At 51.1% G+C, this 19,832-nt stretch overlaps 1 protein-coding gene across 4 annotated transcripts in view; it reads left to right on the top strand.

Annotated features, from left to right (window-relative positions):
• The first annotated feature begins 12,304 nt into the window (after positions 1-12,304).
• The window catches only part of CAPZB (capping actin protein of muscle Z-line subunit beta), a 137,786-nt gene continuing 130,258 nt past the window's right edge, over positions 12,305-19,832 (top strand). For 2 of the 4 annotated variants that reach the window (XM_043446079.1, XM_043446078.1), the window contains exon 1: positions 12,305-12,455. In XM_043446079.1, coding sequence (XP_043302014.1) covers positions 12,453-12,455 — 3 coding nt within the window. In that variant the 5' untranslated portion in view covers positions 12,305-12,452. Of the gene's footprint in view, positions 12,456-13,980; positions 14,134-19,832 lie in introns of those variants that run through there. The other 2 variants (XM_043446077.1, XM_043446076.1) reach the window with 2 other exon arrangements.

Here is a 19,832-nt window from a genome sequence, read left to right as displayed (position 1 = left end):
AGACTCAGAAGACTTGGGGTCAATAAGATGCCCTAGAATAAGAAATGGTAACCCATTCCAGTATTCTTGCCTGAAAAATTCCATGGACAGAGGAGCCTGGGGTTGCAAAGAGTCAGACATGACTGGGCATGCACGCCACGCCCAATAACAACAATGCAAGGTATCATATGCTCATTTTACAGAAGTGGAAACTAGGATGTGGAGGTTAGGTCACCTTCTTTCTCACCACTGCAGGGAGAAAGAAGATGCAATTTTTTAACTAGAAGAGGTGTGGAGCCCAGTTTATGATGGAAATGGTTGAGATAGGAAGGGAGGGGTAGAAGGAGAAGGAAGAGTCAGGTACCGCTATGGCATGGTCCCCAAAATCTTTTACCAGACTGGTAAACATTTAGGTTGATCCTGCAGAAAATAATAATTTTAGTTGCCCTCCTCTGAGTACCTGGGGATGATGTTGATATAAAAATGAGGATTACAGGGTGTCATTATAGCCAACCTCACTGGTTTGTGGAAAGTGGTAGACATGCTGCAGGAATATGTAGCACAAACGTGCCAGGGAGTAAATTACACAGAAGCCTAGAGTCTGTCCTCATCATGCTCGTCACTCAAAACATCTAAACACCTCTTTGTTCGGGGTAATGTGAAAAAAGGGGTGAAAAAAGCATAGTACTTCTTTAAAGCTTAAAACTGCAAGACAGAATCAGATCAGAGAGAAAAAAGTTTAGGCTTTTTGGATCAGACAACTCTGTTCATATCCTGGCTCCCCTCTCTGTAGTTATGGAACCTTTGTTCATCTTCATTGGCTCTACTTGAGGTATCCTGCTTAACACATTCATGGAAATCCTGCTTATGAATGTATCATCCCAATCATTTCCTGCTATGTCGGAAGCTGTCATGAGTAGCTTTTTAGACCTTTATTAGTCAGGGGAATGCTGGCTACTGAAACAACCGTCAGTTCTTAGTGGCTTACTATAATAAACGTTTATTGTTTCCCTTTGACATAATCTGTATGTTTCCAGTAGATGCTCCTGGATGGAATACAGGCTTCCTTCATCTTGGAGTCCTCTCTTGTATCCCCTGCTTTCAGCTGGCTGATGAACAGAAAGAGGGAGAGAACGGGGCAGGTCCCCAGGGGCAAATCTGGAGATGGGCCACATCACTTCCCCCTACATTCCATTTGTTAAAGCCCAAACACATGACCACAACCTAACTCACGGGAGGCCAGGAAATGTAGACAGCTCTTGTGCCCAGGAAGAGGAAATGGAAAAGGTGAATCTGTAGCCTGGCATTGCCACATATCTACAGCAATCATGAGCAGTGTGGGGCAGAGAACAAATAAAGATCAAGATAAAAGCCCAAAGGAACAGCCCTGCCCATTGTCCAGGCAGTGGTGCCTGACAGACAGAACTCCTTGGTGATCAGAGTTTTCTCACGTGGGTTTTTTAAAAAATTTATTTATTTGGTGGTGCGGGGTCTTCACTGTCACACAGGCTCTTCTCTAGTTGCAGTGAGTAGGGGATACTGTCTTGACTTCTCAGGGCAGTGCTTTCTCTTGCCGCAGAGCACAGGCTCTAGAGCACTGGGCCTTCGAGAGCTGCAGCTCCCGGGCTCCAGGGCACAGACTCCGTAGCTGTGCTGCACAGGCTTAGCTGCTCCACGGGGTCCTCCTGGGCCAGGGGTCAAACCCGTGTCTCCTACACTGGCAGGCGGATTCTTTACCACTGTGTCTCCAGGGAAGCCCTAGGTTTTTTTAAACGTATTTTTAAATAAAATGTTTATTTATTTGACTCTGCTTGGTCTTAGCTGTGGCATGCAGGACCTTTATTCAGGTCATTTGAGACCTAGTTCCCTGGCCAGAGATCAAACCTGGGCCCCTTGCATTGGGAGGGCAGAATCTTAGCCACTGGACCACCAGGGAAATCCTTCTCAGGTTGGTTTTAAACTGGGCCATACCTTACAGGATCTTAGATCAAGTGTGTCTGATCTTCCCTGGCAGTTTTAAGTCACAAAGAAAGCAGCACAATGAATACGAGAAATGAGTCCCCTCGCTGGTGTCGTTCTAGGCCTCCATCTAAATCACCCTGTTCCAACACGCCCTTCATTTGTCCCCCTTTGCATTTGACTCTCAGTCTGCCTACCTTTATACTTGAATCCATTTTCCCGACTTGGGAGCCAAACCCCTTCAGTCGTGTCTGGCTCTGTGTGACTCTGTGAACCGTAGCCCGCCACGCTTCTCTGTCTATGGGATTTCGTGGGCAAGAACACTGCAGTGGGTTGCCTTGCCTTCCTCCAGGTGATCGTCCCAATCCAGGGATCGAACCCATGTCTCTTATGTCTCCTGTACCGGGAGGCGGGTTCTTGACCACTAGTGCTGCTTACAGTCACTTTACCTACCAGACCACATATTTGCCATCACTTCTCTGCCTTGGCCTTTGCTTTCCTTTTTGGTCAAAATGTGGAGTTCTTCTGACCACAGTGGCGTTGTTTGCCTTAGATGAACAGGTCAGTATGTCTAGCCTGGGCCTAAGAGTTAATGACCGAAACCAAGGTCCTCTCACGCTCTGCATGCCATTGGTTCACTTGAACAAAAAATAAAGCTGATACGTGTTTGTTTATTTAGAAAGATTGAAGCTTATGCAGTGGAGAGAATACTATTTTCTTTCCAAAATTTTTAAAAAATCCTACATGAATTTAAATAATGCTTCACAGGGCTCTGAAATCCTTTTTTAGAAAATGTTATTTTGGAAAAACAGAATTTTCTTGTTTTAACCAAATTAAATTTATCAATTTATTTTCTTTTTTTAGTTTGCACTTTCTGTATCCTAAAAAAACCTTGGTCTATGCAATGTTGTGACGATTTTCTCTCACATTTTCTTCTAGAAGTTTTATGGTTTTAGTTTTTATGTTTATGTCTATGATCCATTTTGTGTTAATGTTTATGTGCACTAAGGGTCAAGATTTATTTCTAGCACCATTTGTTTAAAATGCTGCTACTTCCCCATTGAATTACATTGGCACTGTTGGCAAAAATTTTTTTAACTGTTAGAAATTCCCTGGCAGTCCACTGATTAAAACTCAGTGCGTCCACTGCTGAGGACCTGGGTTCAATCCCTGGTCAGGGAACTAAGATCCTGCAAGCCTGCAAGCCTCCCAGCATGGCCAAAAACAAGAAAGAAAAAACCTGACTGTATATATGCAGGTCTATTTTTGGACTAGTCTGTTCCATTGATCTCTGTGTCTATTCTTATGCTAATGCCACACTGTTTTGATTTCTGCAGCTTTATGGTAAGTCTTGAAATCAGATAATATAGGTCCTTTAACTAATTTTTTCCTTTTTCAAGATTCTAAGATCTTTGCATTTCCATATGCATTTTAAAATCAACTTGTTCATTTCTACAAAAAAAAAAAAAAAAAAAAACCTTGCTGGGATTTTGAATTGGATTGCATAGAATCTATGGATTATTTGGGGGAGAATGAACATCGTAACAATATTTTCTTCCAATCCATGAATAGGGTACAACATCTATTTATTTAGATCTTTAATTTCCCTCTGGGCTTCCCTGGTAGCTCAGCTGGTAAAGAACCCACCTGCAATGTGGGAGACCTGGGTTCAATCCCTGGGTTGGGAAGATCTTCTGGAGAAGGGAACAGCTATCCATTCCAGTACTCTGGCCTGGAGAATTCCACGGACTGTATACTCCATGGGGTGGCAAAGAGTCGGAAAGGACTGAGAGACTTTCACTTTCACTTAAATTCCTTCAGCAATGTTTCCTAGTTTTCAGAGTACCCAGGATTTGCAGATCTTTCATTAAATATCCCTAAGTACTTTGTGTTTTGTGTTATGGTAAATGGTATTTTAAAATATTTTACTCCCAATTGGTTGTGGCTCTGGTCTTTTGATCTAGCCCAGGGGTCCGCAACCCCCAGGCCATGGACTGGTACCGGTCCCTGGTCCCTTAAGAACCAGGCTGAATGGCAGGAGGTGAGCAGTGGATGAGTGAGCAAAACTTCACCTTTATTTACAGCCGCTCCCCATCACCCCCAGATGGGACCATCTTGTCGCAGGAAAACAAGCTCAGGGCTCCTAGTGATTCTGCATGATGGTGAGCTGTATAATTATTTCATTATATATCACAATGCAGTAATAATAGGAATAAAGTGCACAATGAATGCAATGCGCTTGAATCATCCTGAAACCATCTGCCCACCTGGGTCCATGGACAAACTGTCTTCCACAAAACTGGTCCCTGGGGCCAAAAAGGTTGGGGACTGCTGATCTAGCCTTTCACTTGACTGGTTTTCAAGTGAAAAAGTCTTGCCATTTTTTCGGCTCCTACATCAGTTCTGCAGCTGGTTTAGTCTCATTCAGAACATTTTATGTCTGACTGGAATGAGGGATGAGTGTTTTGGAAGAGTTGTGGGGGACCCAGGGTTCCATTCTCAATAGTGTTTCCCTGGCTCCGCACTTGACGGGCACCGTATTCCAGATCCGTTCTAACTGATGTGAGTCTGCCTCAGGCAGCCCGGGGAGTAGTAGGGGCAAATTACCAATGAAAAGGTGTCCTAAGAACAGGGTTTCCATGGGAACACAGAGAAGGAGGCCCCCAGATGCAGCTTTCGAGGTGATCAGCAAAGAATACTACATGAAGGAGGAGGTGACCATTCTTCTGGGTTTGAAGAGTTAGCCTTAGGTGAATTGTTGAGGCCATCCCAAGCCTGGTGGGTGGCTGGCTGGCCAGCTTAATAAACAAAACGCGAATTCTCCCAACTACACATATATCAATAAAAACTCCAACAGCTGGCCCACATGTGGTCCACTTGCTTTAACTCTGAGCAAGACCCCACAGATGGTCAGGATACAAATAGTTCTGCTCTAGCAGAAGGCAGCTGTGAGTTCTCCCAGGTACCTATTAGAAAAGCAAAAACAAAAGCCCGGAGAAGATGATGTCTAACCTTCTGACAGAGCATCCCCACAGCGCTGAAGACTTGGGGGTGTGTTTAAAAAAACTGGAGTGCTAGTGGTCTGTCTACCTTCCCCCGCCCCCTCTACCGCTGCTTCTTGCTATATACTTTCAAGCTGCTGAGGGCTGGAAAAAGTTGATCTAAGCTGTCTAGCCAAGACTGCTGCCCCTACAAACCACGTAATATTCTGTCTTCAAAGGAAATCAGCATTTTGGGGACCTCTAATCAGTCCTGCTTACGATTCCAATGATAAGAAATTTATAAGACCTAAAAGGGGCCTGTTTTGATCATTTGCATGAGCTTACCCAGAATGCATGCTTGTTGTGACCGTCTGGTCTTTTGTGTTTCTACTCTGTAGCGTCCTTTCTTCTTCTTTTGGTAATAGTACCCTGGTCCCCCCTCATTACATTTAAATAGTTCCCCCCCACCTCCATTATGGGGTCCCTATCCTGCCAGCCCCAGGGGTGGGCTCATGACTGAGGCCCGCTGGTAACTCAGGCCATGGGTGTGGATGAAATTGTCTAAGGAGAAGCTACAAGGTCAGAGGAGGCGAGAACCCCATCACTTAGAGGGTAGAGAGAATGAGTCTGCAAAGAACAGTGAAGGAGCAGTCAGAGAGGTGGGACAGACCAGGAGAGTTATCTGATGTCAGGGAAGAAGGAAGAAGTGAGAATTTCCTGGTGGCCCAGTAGTTGGGATGCTGTGCCTTCACCACTGGGTCATGGGTTCAATCCCAGGTCAGGGAACTGAGATTCTGCAAGCTGTGTGGTGTGGCAAAAAAAAATAAAAGGAGGAAGCAGTGACTGACCAGTTCAGGCCAGTTCAGTTCAGTTGCTCAGTTGTGTCAGACTCTCTGTCACTCCATGGACTGCAGCACACCAGGCTTCCCCGTCCATCACCAACTCCCAGAGCTTGTTCAAACTCATGTCCATTGAGTTAATGATGCCATCCAGCCGTCTTACCCTCTGTCATCCCCTTCTCCTCCTGCCCTCAGTCTTTCCCAGCATCGGGATCTTTTCCAAGGCGTCAGTTCTTCCCACAGGGTGGCCGAAGTATTGGAGTTTCAACTTCATCAGTCCTTCGAATGAATACTCATGTCTGATCTCCTTTAGGATGGACTGGTTGGATCTCCCTGCAGTCCAGGGGTCTCTCGAGAGTCTTCTCCAACACCACAGTTCAAAAGCAGCAATTCTTCGGTGCTCAGCTTTCTTCATAGTCCAACTCTCACATCCATACATGACCACTGGAAAAACCATAGCTTTGACTAGACAGAACTTTGTCAGCAAAGTGATGTCTCTGCTTTTTAATACGCTGTCTAGGTTGGTCATAGCTTTTTTTCCTTAAAAAGGAGCAAGCATCTTTTAATTTTGTAAATGATTGACCAATACTGTCAGTTATTACTGGGGAGTCCAAGGAGTTGAGGATTGAAACACAGCCATGTGTGCTTTGACAAGGAGGTTTGGTGACCTGAGGGTCATTTCTGTGGAGGAGTGATGGACTAGAAGGGAAGGTAGGAGACAGGACATACTGACAATTTGGTAGCTGAGAAAGACAGGAGACAGGGTGGTGGGCTGGAGAAATCCATGTAGGCTTTTTCTTTCTTTTTTTTAACATATGAGACATTTAGGCATGTTTAAAACCACAGTAATCATCCAGTTGAGAGGGAATCATTCAACAACCTGGGGAGCGCTTCCGTGGTGGCGCCGTGGTAAAAATAATCCGCCTACCAATGCAGGAGACACAGGCTGGATCCTTGATCCGGGAAGAACCCACAGGCCAAGAAGCAGCTAAGCCCGTGAGCCACAGCTGCTGAGCTCTAGAGCCCGGGGCCGCAGCTACTGAAGCCCACGCACCCCAGAGCCCGTGGGTAGCACCAAGAGAAGCCACCGCGATCAGAAGCCTGTGACCGTGACGACGAGAAGCCCCCGGGCACCGCGGTCAGAGAAAAGCCTGTGCAGCGACAAAGGCCCAGCACAGCCATAAACAATAAATAAATATTTTTAAAAATTTTTTAGAATTTTAATTTAAAAATTAAAAAATAAAAAGACTATCTGGGGGGAGATGGAATAACTGAGGTTCTTAAAAAAAGAGACTCCCCCAAGCAGGAATCTCTTTTTCTATATTTCTCAAATTTACTTGATGGGCCATCCCCCGGCTTCACGCAGAGTTTGGTGTTCTGCAGGGAGCATTGTGGTTCGAATTAGGTCAACGGCCTAGCCCTAAATCCAGGCTACACTTTGGCTTCAGCCAATCAGGCTCCTGTCCTCGGGAGCTGGGGATGGGCTCCACTCCACCCAAACGAAATGCCTGAAGTTAAGGAAGGGTCGAGTGGTAGAAAAGACCACTAAGTCAGCTGAATGATTGGGAAGATGGAAATTCCAGTGGGTATTGCTTCCCTCCTGGGGACTCTTGGTAACAAAGATCCTTGAACTGAATCCCACTGAAACTTTAATATATGGAGTTAGGATGTTCAAGGGATATGGTGTAAACTCCTCGTCTGCAGAATTCAGTATAGCGAGGGCTTAAAAGCTGGCTAATTCTAGGGTTCTCTTATGTCTCCAAAAGACACAGTAAAACATCTAAAACCAATGTTAGTAATGAGAAGATCCCCAACTCAGGAAGCAGGCTCTAGCCTGTTAAAATCAGAGATGATTTTAAACAAGTCTCAGCTCTTGCAACAACTGTGCATTTATTAATCCAGCAGTTCCAGCTGTGGAGACCTAATTGAAGGAAGAAAGAAACCACGGCGGGCACACTTCTGGGTGATGCCCTTTCCACGCGTCTGATGTTGTCTGTTGTTTCCTCAACTGATCAGTCACGTCCGACTCTTTGCGGCCCCAGGGACTGTAGCTGGCCGGGTTCCTCTGCCCACGGAAATTTCTAGGCAAGACTACTGGAGTGTGTTGCCATTTCCTCCTCCAGGGGATCTTCCCAACCCAGGGATCGAACCCATTTCTTCTGCAAGTTTCCTATATTGCAGGTGGATTGTTTTCCGCTGAGCCACTGGGAAGGCCCCATATGTACATGTATGTATCTGTATATGTATAGATACATGTATATATGTAGACAGACAGATATAAAACTGAGTTGCTTTGCTGTAAACCTAAAACTAACACAACATTGTAAATCAACTATACATTAATAAAATAAAACAAACAAAAAAATTGGGGGAAAATAACCTGTGATAAACCATAATGGAAAAGAATATGTAAAAGGGTGTGTGTGTGTGTGTGTGCACACACACACACACACATCCATCCATCTGAGTCACTTTGCAGTAGAGCAATAATTAACACAATACCGTGAAGTAACTATACTTAAATGAATTTTTAAAAAAGCACTCGGAACCATATTCAATATCTTCTACTAAATTATAAAGGAAAAGAATTGGAAAAAAGCATATATATATGTATGTATAAATAAATCAGTTTGCTCTGCACCTGAAACTAAAAAATATATTTTGTTGTTGTTGTTTTTTGTTTTTGACCATGTTGCATGGCTTCTGGTATCTTAGTTCGCTGACTAGTGATTGAACTCGAGCCCCTTGTAGTAGAAGTGCGGAGTCCTCACTCCCAGGCCACCAGAAGATCTCCCTAATACAATATTCTAAATCAACTGTCGTTGTTCAGTCGCTCAGTCGTGTCTGCAGCACACCAAGCTTCCCTGTCCTTTGCTATCTCCCAGGGTACACTCAGACTCATGTCCATTGAGTTGGTGATGTCACCCAACCATCTCATCCTTTGCTGCCCCCTTCTCCTCCTGTCCTCAACCTTTCCCAGCATCAGAGTCTTTCCAATGAGCCAGCTCTTCACAACAGGTGGCCAAAGTATGATGCTTAAGCTTCAGCATCAGTCCTTCTAATGAATATTCAGGGTTGATTTCCTTTAGGATTGACTGGGTTGATCTCCTTGCAGTCCAAGGGACTCTCAAGACTCTTCTCCAGCACCACCATTCAAAAGCATCAATTTTTCTGCGCTCAGCCTTTTTTACGGTCCAAATGTCACATCTGTACATGACTACTGGAAAAAACCACAGCTTTGACTATACGGACCTTTGTTAGCAAAGTTATGTCTCTGCTTTTTAATGCGCTGTCTAGCTTTGTCAAGTTTTTCTTCCAAGGAGCAACTTCAATTTAAAAATCAGGGAAGGAAGAGAACATGGGGAAGATGCAGAATTTTTGGTAGAGGAGGTTTCTGTCTAACTCCATCACGTCTGTGAAGTAAGAGACCAGCTCATCTGCTTAGAGTGAAAGATGAGAAAGGGACAAAGGAAGAAGACTGAAAAATCGTCCTCGTAGAGTGTGGGAACTGAATACAGCAGGAAAATATAGTAGGAAGGCTAGGCAGGATTGAGGGCTCATTTGAAACTAGTGGACATTGACTTAAAATGACGCCTGTCACTTTTAATTTTCCATCAATGTTCAGATATTCTGATGCAGGCAGAGAGGAGGGGAAGAGCTGAGTCTAACCAGGGTTGGCCAAGAAGAAAAGAGACGGGTAAAGGAGATGGCAGGTGGAAGAACAAGATATGAGATTGGGCTTTTGAAAGAGGAAAGAAGAAACAGTATTAAAAGTAATGATGGAATTTGCCTCGTACCCATAGCCCCTCAAAAGTAGCTCTTTAATGCCACATGCCCCCATGTTCATAGCAACAGATGACTGGTTAAGGGGTGGGATCTGATCTGTGGGCAGCCAGTCTGTGGAGCTAGCCAGTGACCTGCCCAACTAGCTGTCATCATTAAAAGATGAGATGAGTTGAATGAGATGAGTTGACTGGATTCTGTCTGAGGAGCTATGAAACACAAAAGAGTCTGCCAGTTAATAGGACAAGCTGATGCAGAGAATAAAGGAGGGACAAAGGTCACCAGGATGACCCCCCAATGCAGGTTGAAATGTTGAGGGAATAGGGCTATAGGCAAACTGAGGATGCCAGATAGTCAAGAATGCAGCAGATTCGTCAAAAGCAGCAGAAATGCGACCACATGAGAGGGATGGATTAACCTGTCCCTGAGTTCTGGGTTGGTTTCTGGGCCCTCTTAGTATGAGTGAACTTAAGTTTTTTGAGAAGGAGAGTGATGTGATCAGACCTGGGGTCATGAGTGTAGGCTCACTCACTTCTCTCTATGTTCACCTCTTAAGTGAGCTCACCTAGGTGTCTTATGCATTTAAATACCTCAAAGTATCATTTATTAGCTGACAGTTCTCATCAATTTATCACCAACTCCAAACTTTCATATTTACTTGACATCTCTATTTAAACCTCTGAAAGACAACTCAAACATAACTTGCCCCAAACGGATTCTTACTAGCCAGCTCCTCAAAAAAGAAAAGAAAAAGAAAACCAAAATATCCAGACTTCTGCTCCCCCGCCCCCCCCACAATCCTCCACAGATCAATAAATGGCAAATCCTTCTGGTGCTGATCAAGCTGAAAATCTTAGCGTCATCCTGACTCTTTTCTTCTCATGCCCAGAGTTGCATCTCTCTGCCCTGTGACCTAGGGTTTACCTCTCCAGGCCTCTGTTACGAGGATTAAACGAGTTATTATTTGTAGAGTGCGTAAGAGCGCCCATCACACAGGAAGTCCCATATAAGTGCTTTTGAAATAAATAACAAATGCCTTTCATACAGAAAGGTCTTTCCAACAGCCCTAGTCCCCCTACAGTCCATTCAGAACACAGCAGTCTCCCGATCCCTTGAAAGCCCAGGACAGATCCTGTCCCTGCCCTACACCTCTCTGACCTCACTCAGCTCTTGCCTCTCTCCCCGTGTTCAATCTGAGCCATCCATCTCCACCTCCTTGTGCCACAGACACACCAGGGCCTGTCCTCATTTGGTCTGTGCCCTTGCTGTTCCTCGTCCCTCCCCCTGATCAAATGTTAGGCCTTCCAGAAATCCACAAAAGAAGGGATATATGTATACGTACAGCTGATTCACTTTGCCGTACAGTATATAACACAGCATTGTAAAGCAACTATGAAGTGTTGGTCGCTCAGTCTTGTCTGACCCTTTGTGACCCCATGGACTGTAGCCCACCTCTGTCCATGGGATTCTCCAGGCAAGCATACTGGAGTGCGTAGCCATTCCCTTCTCCAAGGGAATTTTCCTGACCCAGGGATGGAACCCAGGCCTCCTGCAATAAAAATTAGTTTTAAAAAAAGTTAGGCCTTCCTCGGCCCCACTTTGGCTAATCTGCTGCTGGTTCCCTCACTCTGATTTTCCTCCACATCACCATTTTTACTTAGTACCTAATTGTCTCCCCTCCCTTGTTTAAATCCTGCAACAGGGAGGGTCTTGTCCATTGCTCTATCCTTAAGAGCCTAGAGCAGGGCTTGGTACACAGTAGATGCTCAATAAATACCAAGAGAAAATTCCTAAATGCCACACCCTTGTCTGAATCCTCCTAATACAGGTCTGAATCATGCTTGGGGGACTTATCTGTGTTCCTTTCAATGCCAGTGGTAGTTTTTACTTGACTGTGAGCTATACCGGAGGACGGGGTGGGCTGTCATGGACTGGCTGGTGGTGCCCATTCCTGTCATTTGTACAATGTTTTGTAGTTTACAATCCCCTCACCAGTGGCCTGATTTGCATCTTACAAAAGAGAGAGAGAGTAAGCTAGGGAAGACAGTTATTACTACAGGGCTAGCGTCCCAGGCCTCCTGACTTCTAGATCTAGCATAAATACTTGCTGAGCGAAGAGAAAAGAAAATTTGAGTCCCTGTGTGGAATGAGGCAGCCCCCTGGGCAAATGGGCGGGAGCTCCTCTTAACATGCGACGTTTCTCAAGCCGGATTTTCTCATTTCTGCCTGGGTGGTGCTGATAGCATCCTCGGAGCAGGGATCGTTAGGTCCCGTTCACCCCTGCGATCTTCGGGGCTGCGCCCCAGGCTCGGTGTGTGCTGCTGGCTACTCAGAGAGGAACGTGGCCAGAGGCCCCGTTGTCGCAGCGATTGGCTGCAGGTCCCACACGCAGCAAAAAGCGGCAGTTCGGGGGTTGCACTCGGGGATCGCGCGCCCCGCCGCGTCCCCGGGCCAGGCCTGCCCCGCGGGCCGCACCAGTTCCGGGCGCGCCGCAGGGGCGAGAGCGTGCAGCGGGGTGGGGGTGGGGGTGGCTGCTGACCGATCGGGGTCCCAGCGCCTTCCGCCTCCCCGCCCGCAGGCCCCGCCCCTTCGCAGGCCCCGCCCTCCTCAGGGCCCGCCCCTCGCTTCCGGGTTCGGTGCCCCGCCCCCCCGCGCCGCGCTCCATACTTGGCGATCGCCGAGGCCTTGCGCGCTCATTGGCCGAGAGCCGGCTGCGTGGGGGGCGGGCCCGGGCCGGGCCGGGGCGGGGAAGGAAGGAAGGCGGCGGCGGCGGCGGCTCGGCGCGGGGGGAGGGGGCTCTGACCCGGATGTTCACTCTCGGGCACCCGGGGAAGTGGAAGCGCCGGGCCCTGCTGCGGGGGGGAGAGCCACAGACGCCGGGACCGGGAGCGCCGCCGCCGCCGCCGCCGCCATGGTAAAGGCCCGATGGCCCCCGCCCCGGCCCGGGGCCCCGCCGGGGCTCGGACCCCTCCCGCCGCCCGGCCCGGCCCGCGGAGGGTGGGCTCCCCGGGTGGGGGAGGGGCGCGCCCGGAGCCCGGGGGGACCCCCCCTCCTCGCCGCCAGCCAGCTCGGAAGGGGACCCGGCTGGGGGCGACCCCGGCCCCAGCCCCTGCTTCCAGCTGGACTCCACGTCCGAGTCCAGGCTGCGCTCCCCCGTAGCCCGGCCCAGACCCTCCTGGACCCATGGTCCTGGCCGGGCACCCCCTTCGGAGACCCAGGCGTGGTCCCTGTTTCCCCCGGCATAGGCCCCCATCCCCTGTCCCTTCGGCCCAAGCTGGGCCGTCGCGTCTTCCTCCTCCGGCCCAGGCTAGGCCTCTGTCCCCGCGTCTCCCCTCTCCATGGCCTCTGTCCGGACCCCCCATTTCCCCCTTCTCCATGGCCTCTGTCCGGACCCCCTATTCCCCCCTTCTCCATGGCTTCTGTCTCCCCTCTCCCCCCTTCTCCATGGCCTCTGTCCGGATCGCCCCTTCTCTGTGGCCTCTGTCCGGACCCCCCACTCGCAGCTTCTCCGTGGCCTCTGCCCCCTTCTCCATGGCCTCTGTCCCCCCGTCCCCCCTTCTTCATGGCCTCAGTCCCCCTCTCCCCCTTCTCCATGGCCTCTGTCCGGACCCCCTATTCCCCCTTCTCCATGGCCTCTGCCCCTTCTCCATGGCCTCTGTCTCCCCTCTCTCCCCTTCTCCATGGCCTCCTCTGTCCCCCGGTCCCCCCTTCTCCGTGGCCTCTGTCCGGACCCCCCACTCGCCCCTTCTCCGTGGCCTCTGCCCCTTTCTCCATGGCCTCTGTCCCCCCGTCCCCCCTTCTCCACGGCCTCTGTCCCCCCGTCCCCCCTTCTCCATGGCCTCAGTCCGGACCCCTGTTCGCCCCTTCTCCATGGCTTCAGCCCACATTTGCTCCCCTCCGCTCCGCGGCCTCAGCCTGGCTCGTCTCCTCCCTCGGTCTCAAGTCTGGACCGCACTCCTGCGCCCCGGGCCCCCGCCCGGACGTCACCCTCTCCGTGCCCGCCGTCCCCCTTCCCCGGACTTCTCATCGCTCGGCCTGCGTCAGCCCCACTCTGTCCTGGGCTTGGCCCCCCAGACCGGGGGCCCCCGCTGCCCGCCCTGCCCCCGACCCAGGTGGTCCCCTCACCTCCGCCCGGGGCGCGCCCTCCTTGCCGCCCGTGGGAAACGAGAGGCGCCCCTCGGCCCGGGTGGGGACGCGATCCCGGGGTTACGCGGTGCTCCTCCTGGCAGCGAGCGGGCGAGGGCAGGGCGGGCATCCGTGTACGCGGAAGGCAGCGCGGCCCCCCGCGGGGCCCTCCCAGGCAACTGCCGCCTGGGCGCCGCGGGGCGCGGGGCTGGCGGAGCGCTCTGCCGGGGTCCGCAGGTCGCCCGGGGTGTGCACGCTAGCCGAGGGGAGAGGGCGGGGGAGCCGCGGGCCGGGGCTGAGCGCACAATCGCCCTTGTGAGGCCGCCGCCTTTGGGTGGTCCCCCCGGGCTCCGAGGCCAGCAGACGGCCCGGACACGATGCACCCCTGCAGACGCAGCCTCCCTTTCCCCCTCAACTGTCAACTCGTGAAGGTTGGAACTGCAGATTATGGAGGTGCCTCGGACCAGGTGAGCCGCCGCTGGCTCCCCTCTGCTGTTTGTTTTGGTAATGAAGGCAGCAACTCGGCACTCTGACTGGCCTGAGGTTTCACCTAGGCCCCCCATCGGCCAGCCCTCCACTTTTGGAACCTTCTTGCGGGGCAGGCCCAGCACCCAGGGTGGAAGGGCCAGAGGGCTTCTGCTTCAAGTGGCCAAGGAAGCTTGGGCGAGTGGACTGAGTGCTCAGGCCAGGGGCAGGCAGATGTTTGCATGTGGACTTTGGGCCCCAAGGGTTTTGAGGCTCTCGGTTCCTTGTTTAAGGAAGAGATGTTGCTGCTGAACTAGGGTGACTAATTCAGAGCAGCTCGTTTTTTTCTTAACGCCTTCCTGTATGGTAGTGATGAAAAATGTGGCCTTTGTGATTGGCCTTCTCTGATAGCATCGGACTGCAGGGGAGGTGGCCCAACCCCAGGCCTGGGTGGGGAAGGACTTCTCCAGGACAGTTTTGGGTGAGGACTCGGAGGGAGGCTTTGTACATTTGCTGTTAGGGCAGAAGCAGGGAGGAGGGCTGGCGTGGCCAGCGGACCTGCTCACGGCAGCATCTCTGGCTGTGTGGGGGTCGGGTGCAGTGGGGAGCATCTTACCTTGGCCTGAGCCCCAGAGGTGATGGAAGGATGCCTGTAATGACCCAGAAGGGACTGGATGATACTTGAGGCTTCTGAGCTTCCTGTATTTGGGTCTTACTTGGATAATCTGAAAGGATCATGGAAGGAGTGGCGGGAAAAGGCCTACATTTCTGGAAGGGTGGGTGGGGCTGCTAGGTGCCAGGCCCTTAACCCACACAGGGCTTTGTGAGGCAGTTGCTGTCCCCATTTTACAGGTGAAGAAGCTGAGGTTCAGACAGTGGAATGATTTACTAAAGATGCTGTTTAGTTGACAGAAGGCTCTAACTGCATCCTTCCCATTGTCCCAGGCTGCTTGTGTGTTGAGGATGTGAAGGACACTGTGTAGAAAACACTGAGGATGGTCACTCAGAAATGGGGAGCGGGGAGCAGCTCTTATTGGCTGCTGACGCGGTTCTGGTCCTTTGCACGGGGATGCCATTTCATAGTGAAACAGTAATGCGGTGATGCAGGCTTTTTTGACGTGAACTCTCTCAGGGCAGGGAGTTTTGTCTTTTGTTTTGCTTGTCTGTATCCCTGGGGCCTGGAACGGTACCTGGCATTGAAGGAAATAGCTTGGAGTGTTCCCTTTTGGGGCGTGTCTTGAACTTAGCCATTTGGATTTCATACTCAGGGCCTTAATAACTTGTTCTTAGTATCCCCCTAGGCTTGTAGGTAATTTCTGACTGCTTATTCAGTTTCTTCCCTGCTTGAATATTCTGACTAATAAACCAACATAGACCAGTTGGGATAGGGCAGAAATGGTGGTATGGGGTTGCATAATAGGTAAATGAATTAAGACCACTGTGTTTTTTATTTTCACTAGGTTTGATGGTAGAGAAACCAGCTAGTTCTCAGTTATCTAACTTAGAAGGAAATAGCAGTTTGAGAATCTAAAATACTTTGGACTTTGGAGAAAATGCCATGATTTTTGTTGGCATCAGTTACAAATGCACAGGCAAATAGAATTTCTTTGCATTCTCTTAGCAGGTAATAATCTCACTATTGTAAGTGCTTTATAGTTTCAGAGCACTTTTCCTTGCCCAGCTCTAACTTCTAACGTAGGAACTAGTGTTCATTTAGAGTTAGGATTCTGGTGCTGGGTTGTGGGGCTGCAGCTTGCAGGGATGGGCCGGGCCCCCTCGGGAGTTGTCCCTCCGGCTCCCGCGTGGTTTGGGCTGACAGGAGAGGGGAGGAGAAACAGGTGGAACAGTGCTGCTGGTGTCTCGGCTGGTCTCCTGCTGTGGGTGAGGTGCACAGCTCAGACCCCACAGGTATATACAGCCTTGTTCATTTCAGCCCAGCTGGCTGTTCTTCGGTGGAGTCCTTCACAAACGTAGCCCACGACTGATCGGTTGGCTTGAGGTTAGGGAGATGCTAAATCATCTGATTGAAAGCAGATATTCCTGTGTATAACCCGGAAGTCCTATTCTCTTACGTTCCTTGGGGGAGGGGAGGGGACAGATGACTGACCACACAGGGAAATGGTGGCTGGGCAGGTCCTTGGAACACTGAGCCTTCTTAGACAGGGATGCACTCCATCAGGCAGAGAGTGGGGTGTGAGGAGGTGCTGGCAGCTAATAGGTAAGATGAATACACCGTACACAGCATATGTAGGAGGGGCTTTCTCTGTTCTGTTTGTTCTGTGTGCTGGGGACAAGATTGTACAGTGAACAGGACAGACAGGGTCCACGCCTTCACAGCTTGCATTGCTTGGCCAGGAGGCATGTCACTCTTACCTGGAGTTTAAGGAAGCAGAGCCTTGTTTAATATAACTGCGTGAGGTGATGTGGGAGACTTAAGAGAAAGTTGGAGCTTGTGCCAGGCTTCAGCCCTGGCCTTGGGGTGTGCTCCCGCCTTTGACGCAGCACTGCCCCCACGGTCTGTCCCTGCAGATGGGATGCTTTCCCAGCAGGGAAGGTAACCTTGTGCCATGGAAGTCCAGCCCTTCTCTTCTGGGTAGTGACTGCTGATTGAGGATCTGCCGTCATCCAGAAACCTGACTTGGGTCTTGCCTCATCCCAGGATAGACCCTGGAGAGGTTGAGTGACTGGTGTGAGTGGTGGGTGGGTCTGGGACTCGGGTGTGGGTCCACCCATCCCCTGTGCTGAACATTCACTCGGTTCTAAGAAACGGCGAGCAGCAGGGACCCCAGTACAGACTCTGGTCCCATTTCTCCTTGTGGTGGATCCCGCCAGTGAGTGGGGCATGGACATCCAAAGTGTGCAGGATCACCCACGTTAAGACCAGCAAGAGACCCGGCTGGTGGTTCAGTGGCTAAGACTCACACTCCCAATGCAGGGGGCCTGGGTTCCATCTCTGGTCAGAGAGGTAGATTCCACGTGCTGCAGCTAAGAGATTGTGAAGTGAAAGTTGTTCAGTCGTATCAGACTCTTTGCGTCCATGGAATTCTTCAGGCCAGAATACTGGAGTGGGTAGCCTTTTTCCTTCTCCAGGGGATTTTCCCAATCCAGCAATTGAACCCAGGTCTCCCACATTGCAGGCAGATTCTTTGTCAGCTGAGCCACACACCACAACTAAAGATCGTGTGCACTGCAACGAAGATTCAAGATCCCAAGAGCTGCAACTAAGATCCTGGTGCAGCCAAATTTAAAAAAAAAAAAATCAGCAAGAGCCATGCCATTTCTGAATCTAGGCTTTCAGAGATGAGCTCTCTGGGGTGAGGAGGTGGAGGCTTGCCCACTGTGGAGCTCTGGCCCACTTCCAACAACCCCACCAGGAAGGTCCACCCTTAGGAGGTAGGCAGCATCGCGTGCAAAAAAGTTAAGACTTAAGAGCCAGACAGCCTCGGGATAACAGTACCTCATCGTACGGCTTCTATGAGGATTAAATGAGAATGCTCTTCAAGTGCTTTGAACGGCATCTGGCACATAGTTAATATGCATCGTGAATATTGCTGTCACCATTTAACAGATGAGCGTCAAAGGGCTGAGCGGTTCATCTGTCCGTAGCTACTAAGTGGAAGAACCAGGTTTTCTGGTTTCCTAGGTAGACCCCTTTCCTCCACGCCTTCCAGCCTGGTGAAGGCAGATGTGAAGTTTGTTTGGTTTTGGGCTGTGTCTTGAGCAAAGCATGTCGCTGGCAGGGCCTGAGGCTCTGCTCCACCGCAGAGGTGGAGATACCAGGTACCAGGCACTGCTGTGGCCTGAGGCCGCGTCTCGGGCTGCAGATACCTGGTCTGTGCCCGGTGGAGCCCCCCATGAACGGAGTCCTTGCCCTCTGCTACACCTGTGAGCTCCTCGAGGGCAGGCACCCTGTCTGTCTGGTTCCCACCAACCACCCATACCTTGCGTGGGCCTCCTGGCCCTTGGTGAGCGCTTCATAGATGCGGAGTGAATGAGAGGTGGGCGCTGAGAGGGGGCTGCTCCCCAGAACGTGGGCTCGGGTTCGGCAGGTGGGTGAGGAGTCCTGTTTCTGCAACTCAGTATGTGTCTGAAGTGAGGATCCTACTCTCCCTCGACGGGCAGAGCGAGGCATTTTCTGGGGGTCCTGGGAGAAAGAGGTAAATATTGTGATGCGCTTGGCACACAGCACGTGGTCGCTGCCTTCATCGCCTGCCTTGTCCGGTGCCCGCCACGGCAAGGACACGAATCGCCCGGATCCCCACGCTCGGGTCCAGGAGGGGAGGCCGGGTGCATCCAGAAAGCTGAGTGCAGCAGGAAGGAAGTAGTAGAAGGAGAGACTCAGCGGGTCACGCGTCTTCCCATCCTTTTGGGCTTGCCTCGCGGTCCACTGCCTGCTCTATACCCTGCTGACCACACCAGGCAACCTTGGTGGGGACGGGGTGGGGTGCGGCCCGGAGAGGCCGTGACCAGGCGGAGAAGATGGGGTGGGGTGCCGGGGCCTGGAGCAAGAGCGGAGGTCGGGGTGACGGTCCCCTGGCAAGTTTGGGGGCCAACTGCAGACTGCACAGCCGGGGTGGGGGAGCCTCGGCTCGGGAGGGAGTTGTGGGGCGCCTGAGTTGCTAAGCTAAGGAGTTTGCATTTGATCTGGGACAGCGTGGAGCCAAGTTAGATTTTTGACAGGGCAGGTGGAAATTGGAGGAGGCTGGCAGAGTCGTGGTATTTTAGGAAGAGGCATCTGGCGGTGGTGTGCAGCCGGGAGGGAGGCGTTTACAAGTATCAGCCTGCAAGGTTCTCAGGGTCCCGGCCACCGAGGGGCTGTGGGGAGGGAAAAGGAAGGGATGGGTGAGAAAGATGAAGATAGGAAAAAAAAAAAGAAAAAAAAAAGAAAGATGAAGATAGGAAAGCCGTGAGCCGTCGTGATTGATCACGTCTGGGCTGCGGGAAACCTGTCCTGGAGCTGCCCTGTTCAAGCATTCGGACAGGATGCTTTATCACTGACCCAACAGCTATTTCTGGGCAGTTTAAATCCTAGATAGTGGTGTCTGCAAAGCCTTGATATCCTTCTCATGCCTGAACTGGGGTTTCGGTCTGGTTAGCCCAGGGACCCAGCCGCCCAGTCCTCCCTGCCTCTGCGGTGGCACCGAGTCCCGCTCAGCCTGTGTGACCCTCACGTCCCCCTCATCACCTCGCCCATCAGCCCCCAGGGCCCGAGCTCTGGGTACCTGGTGCCTCTGTCACTCGTGATGTTTTTCATCAGGCCGTTCATTCCCTGGATGCTCACCCAGTAGTCAGACCTCCGAGAAGGTGACTCTTAAGCGGAAGAGGCAGGTGAAAACAGGCGGGTCTGAGATTGTGCCTGACCCGGGCATCGGTGCAGAGGCATCACCTGGTCCCTTCTCCCTGCCCCCCACCCCCACCCCATTTCAGACAGCCCTGAACACCTGTGAGAGAAACCTTCCTCTGCAACTGTTTCTTCCAAGGCCGCAGCCCTGGCTGCTACCTCCACCTGCCCCATGGCGGTTATTGTGAGGATTGAGTGAGTTTGCATGTGGAAAGGGTAGAAGGTGCCCCGTACCCTGTCAGTACAGCAGGACTGATTATTTTACTAACATCGATGGCTAAGAGGTGGTGTTTCACTTAACCTCCAGGCTGCCTGGGAGCAAAGTGGTAGTGGGCCCCGGTTCTGCTGGGACCCCAGAGA

Source organism: Cervus canadensis, chromosome 24 (genome assembly GCF_019320065.1).
Source record: "Cervus canadensis isolate Bull #8, Minnesota chromosome 24, ASM1932006v1, whole genome shotgun sequence".
Lineage (NCBI taxonomy): Eukaryota > Metazoa > Chordata > Mammalia > Artiodactyla > Cervidae > Cervus > Cervus canadensis.
This window is presented reverse-complemented; position numbering and strand designations above follow the sequence as displayed.